The 5,000-nt window shown below is 55.9% G+C and overlaps 1 protein-coding gene across 1 annotated transcript in view; it reads right to left on the reverse strand.

Moving 5' to 3' along the window:
- LOC125032717 overlaps positions 1-5,000 on the reverse strand; it is a 30,110-nt gene that overhangs the window by 19,326 nt on the left and 5,784 nt on the right. Inside the window, exons 2-3 of the mRNA XM_047624004.1 lie at positions 2,580-2,769; positions 1,980-2,162 (exon numbers count right to left, since the gene is read on the reverse strand). Of these exons, the coding sequence (XP_047479960.1) occupies positions 1,980-2,162; positions 2,580-2,769 (373 nt within the window). The remainder of the gene's footprint in view (positions 1-1,979; positions 2,163-2,579; positions 2,770-5,000) is intronic.

Raw genomic sequence — 5,000 nt, forward strand, 5'->3', positions numbered from 1 at the left:
CTGTTCCCAGATGCTCACTGCGGTTACTCTCCTCTCTCCCTACGTCCCTCTCTTTCTCTTTCTCTTTATATATATATACATAAATAAATAATTAAATAAATATATATACATATATATATATATATTCTTGTCCGTACATTTTCCTACCAATTAATGGGAAACGTGCAGGGGGGGGCTCGACGAAAATGAGAATGGAGAAGGAGCGAAAGGAGGAGGAAAGGGAAATGGGGAAGAGGAGGAACTTGAAAATATTGGATGAAAATGTGGAAGATATGGAGGAATATGAAGAGGGGGAAGAGAGGAAGAGGGGAAGAGGAGAGAAGGTTGGAGTAGGAGGCGAAAGTGGAGAAAATAAAAGGACGAGGAGGGAAAGAACATTAGGAGGCGACAAGGCAAGGCAAGGAGAAGGGGAGAAGGAGGACAGGATATCATGGGAAGGGGATTGGGAAAATGGGAGAGAATGGTCGGGCTGACCTCCTAACCCCCACCTCCTCTCCCTCCTCCCCTGCTCTCACCCACCCACCCTCCTCTCCCTCCTTCCCCTCCTCTCACCCACCCATCCTCCTCTCCCTCCTCCTCTCACACCTCCCCTCTCTCGCCCCCTCTCCTTTTACTCCCTCCTCTCACTCCTTTTTCGCCACTTCCCATCCCTCCCCTCCTCTCACCCCCTCCCCCTTCACCCCCTTCCCACCCCCTCCGACACTCTGCTATCTGTCTTGTCAGTAATTGCAGGCGAGGAGCGACTCCTTGCTCGCTTCCGTCTCGCAAAACATTTATCTCCCCCTGCCCTGACCCTCATCCTTTCCCTTGCCGCCCTCCCCCCCTCCCTCTCCCTCTACTCGGCCCCTCATGTTACCTCCCCCTCCCCCTTCCCCCTCCCCCCTCCCTCTCCCCCTCCCTCTCCCCCCCCCTCTCCTCCTCCCTCTCCCATTCCCTCCCTCTCCCCCTCCCTCTTCAAATTCCCTCCCCCTCCCCCTTCCCTCTCCCCTTCCCATTCCCTCCCCCTCCCCAGCCCCTCCTTTCAGTTTTTCAATCTATTTCGTCAATTTTTATTGTCCTATTAAGGGGGGAGAGAGGCTCCATCTATTTTCTCTTCCACTTCTATTGCTTGTTACTCTTTACCTCATTTTCTCTCTTCCCAGACATTTAATTATCTTTTAAATCACCGAGCAGTCCATCTACTCTTCCAATAAATCAGTCTCGCCCTCCCCACCTCCCGCCCCCGCCCCCGACCCCGCCCCCTTCCCAGAAGGCTAAGCGCCCACGCCTTTTCGGAGCCGCCCTCCGCCGCCCTGGCCGCGGCCCTTCTGTCACGGCTCCTGCGTCGCCCGCGCCTTCGACACGTCACCCATTTCCAAGCGCTTTCGTGGTGACCGGCGGCGGCGAAGCAGAGGCTCAGGCCGCAGCTTTTTCTCATGGACCCGACACAATACTCTCAGAATCTACCATTGTCTATGTCTACCTACCTACTTACCTACCTACCTACCCACCTACCTTCCTTCCTTCCTTCCTACCTACCTACCTACCTACCTACCTACCTACCTACCTACCTACCTACCTTCCTACCTACCTACCTACCTATCTACCAACCTACCTATTTATCTATCTGTCTGTCTGTCAGTCTATCTATCGTACTGCCTGTCTACCCATCTCCCAAACTTTCCACCTCCGTCCAATCCCTCAACATCTGACCGATTTCATGCGAAGAAAACTACAGGTACACGTGCGTCTCCGGCGGGCTCCTGGAGGCGCCCTGGACAGCGAGAACAATGGAAGGAAAGGGAAAGGAGCCAGAGGAAGAGGAGGTGCAGGAAGGACAACACAAGGACGCCATCTTGACCGCAGATCCATAGCCAAGCCAAGTGCTCACGCTGTGTCCGATTCCCCCGCAGCGAAGGCGCAGAGGAAGGAGAGCGCCGCGCGAGGCGGAGACGGATCGCCCGTCAGCAGGGCAGAAGAGAGCCGCTCGGCAGCCTTACCTCCGTGGTGAGCGCCCCCAGGTGGCCGGCGGTGCGGTGCGCCTCCTCCGAGAGACGCCCCACTTCGTCCTGCAGAGACTCCGACGTCGCCATGGCCGCCTCCGCCTTGGACGTGACGGCCGCCATGCTGCCTCGCAGGGCGCCCACGTCCTTCGTCACCGTCAGCAGGCGGGACTCGACTTCCTGCCAGGAAAGAGGGCGTTGTCAGGGGCTCCTTCGAGAACACGTTTCCTCCTTGCTTATGTCAGCATATACAAATATAAATACATACATGCCTATATAAAACATATACACACACACACACACACACACACACACACACACATGTATATATTAATATAAATATATATATATATATGTGTGTGTGTGTGTGTGTTTGTGTGTGTGTATTTGTATGTGTGTATTTGTGTGTATGTGTGTGTGTGTGTGTGTGTGTGTGTGTGTGTGTGTGTGTGTGTGTGTGTGTGTGTGTGTGTGTGTGTGTGTGTGTGTGTGTGTGTGTGTGTGTATTATAAACACACATATATACATATATATGCATATATACATATAGATATATGCATATATACATATATATGCATATATTTATATATTCCTTACCATCTTGTCATGCATAGCCTGGCTGACGTTGAGCGCCTGCTGCAGCTCGACGACGGAGTCCTGCAGTCTCCTGACGTTCTCGACCACCCAGGCTGCGGCGACCGCCTCCCGCTGCTCGTGGGCGTGCATGTGGGCGGCAGTGGGCGAGGCCTCGGCCGCCCGCGTCGCCTTCAGCCGCTGCACCTCCGACCTGCGGGAAGGAGACGGAAATAAGCGTGTGAACGTGAACGCCGACGAAGGCGAGGCAGCGCCGCAACAAGCGCCCTCGGAGAAACGCCGTCGAGAAGCCGCACGGCCATCGCTGCCGCCCTGGCGCCCTGCACGCGGCTCGGATGGCCATCGCGCCGCAAACGCTGACCGCGAACCCTTATCAGTGTGAAATCCCCCCCCCCCCCCCAGCTCTCTCTCTCTCTCTCTCTCTCTCTCTCTCTCTCTCTCTCTCTCTTTTATATCTACCTCGACTTCTTCCATTCTCTTCCAGTCTCCTTCCCTTCCTCCTCCCCTTTCTTCTCCCCCTCCATCTCCATCCCCCCCTCTCCCTCTTTCTCTCTCTTAATTATCTGATGTATCTCTATCCCACTTTCCCTTTGCCTCTTTTATTCCTGTCCACAATACGTGACCCTTCCTTTCCCACCGCCTCTCCAGCCTTAGGAGGTAACCCTATATGTGGGCAGAAGGGAGGGGGAGGGGGAGGCTAAGAGGGAGGGGAGGCTAAGGGGGAGGGGAGGCTAAGGGGGAGGGGGAGGGGAGCGGAGAGGTGCTGGCGCGACACCTCCCGCGCCCCTTCCTTCCTGCTCCGCCCCTGAAGCTGCTGGCGATTAGGCCTAGTAATCGGATAGGCCGCAGCCCCCTCCCCCCCGCCATCTGGTATCATGATACGCATTACGGATAATGAGAGAGTCCACGGTGTTTTATCTCGGTCAGCGGCCACCTGTGTGTGGGGGGGTGGGGGGGGGGATACGTTGTGCGTATGGGAATGCTTGCGCGCACGTGCTTGCCTGAATGGGGTCCCTCCTCTACACCTTTGGCGGCAGTTTTCGCTGAAAAATGGCTGTTCCAGCCGATGTATCACAGGCCGAAAATGAGGCAGGGAAACTCCCCCAGTAGGGAAGGCGCCCTCGGGATGGGAGGGAAGGCAGGGGCAGACAGGACCAGGGAGAGAGGCGGCCATGGCAGAAGGACGCGCAGATGCCCATGGAAGATGCCCCAGAGGTCAAGGCAGCCTAACGACGTAACTGGAAACTGCTTTAAACTGACGGATGCCCTTGGCGTGAATGACGCTGCCACGCCCCGTGCATGCGAGGGCTCACGCCGCACGACTTTCGGAAACGTTTATATGTCAGTCAAATATTGTGCTTTTGCACTCTCTCTCTCTCTGTCTCTCTCTCTCTCTCTCTCTCTCTCTCTCTCTCTCTCTCTCTCTCTCTCTCTCTCTCTCTCTCTCTCTCTCTCTCTCTCTCTCTCTCTCTCTCTCTCTCTCCCTCTCTCTCTCCCTCCCTCTCTCCCTCCCTCTCCCTCCCTCCCTCCCTCCCTCCCTCCCTCCCTCCCTCCCTCCCTCCCTCCCTCCCTCCCTCCCTCCCCTCCCTCCCTCCCTCCCTCCTCTCCCTCCCCCTCTCCCTCTCCCTCTCCCTCTCAACAAAACTAATCAACATATACTTCAACCTTTTTGCCATTGACAAGGGAAGAAATTCTAAATAACTAAGAAAACAAATAATCGGCTTGTCCTCCTCCTTTCTTATGGCTCTTCCTCCTTTGCGTCTTCTTTCATTTCTCCTTATTTTGCATGCTTTATATATGTTGTTTTTGTCAGTACTACTACTGTTGCCAAATTTTATTTTCTTTTCCCTCATGTTTCGTTGTTCTTTTCTTCAGGTTTTCGTTCCCTCTTCCCATTCCTTTTCATTCGTCTCCTCGTCCTCCTCCATCTCCTCCATTACCACCTCCCCCCTTCCTCCTCCTCCTCCTCCTCCTCCTCCTCCTCCTCCTCCTCCTCCTCCTCCTCCTCCTCCTCCTCCTCCTCCTCCTCCTCCTCCTCCTCCTCTCCCACGCACTGTTCGATCCCCGTTTCCCGTGTCCTCGTCATCCTCCCTTCTTCCCTCCTTCGCCTTCCTCCTCCGCGAGCATCGAGTCCACCATCATGTAATCATCATTATCCCCGCAGCATCCTCATGACCTAAAGGCTTTGTCAGCACGCTATAAGGCTAGACTATGGCCAGCTAGTCATCGCTTGGCCCTCGCCCCCTCCGCGCCCTCGCCCCCTCCGCCCCCTCGCCCCCTCCGCGCCCTCGCCCCCTCCGCCCCCTCGCCCCCTCCGCCCCTCGCCCCCTCCGCCCCCTCGCCCGCCATCACATCACGCCTCCATCCCCCGCGTCCCCAAACGATCGCCCTAGAGCTAATGGCGGCGCCATTGCCTGTGGGTTG

This window comes from Penaeus chinensis, chromosome 2, assembly GCF_019202785.1.
Source record: "Penaeus chinensis breed Huanghai No. 1 chromosome 2, ASM1920278v2, whole genome shotgun sequence".
NCBI lineage: Eukaryota > Metazoa > Arthropoda > Malacostraca > Decapoda > Penaeidae > Penaeus > Penaeus chinensis.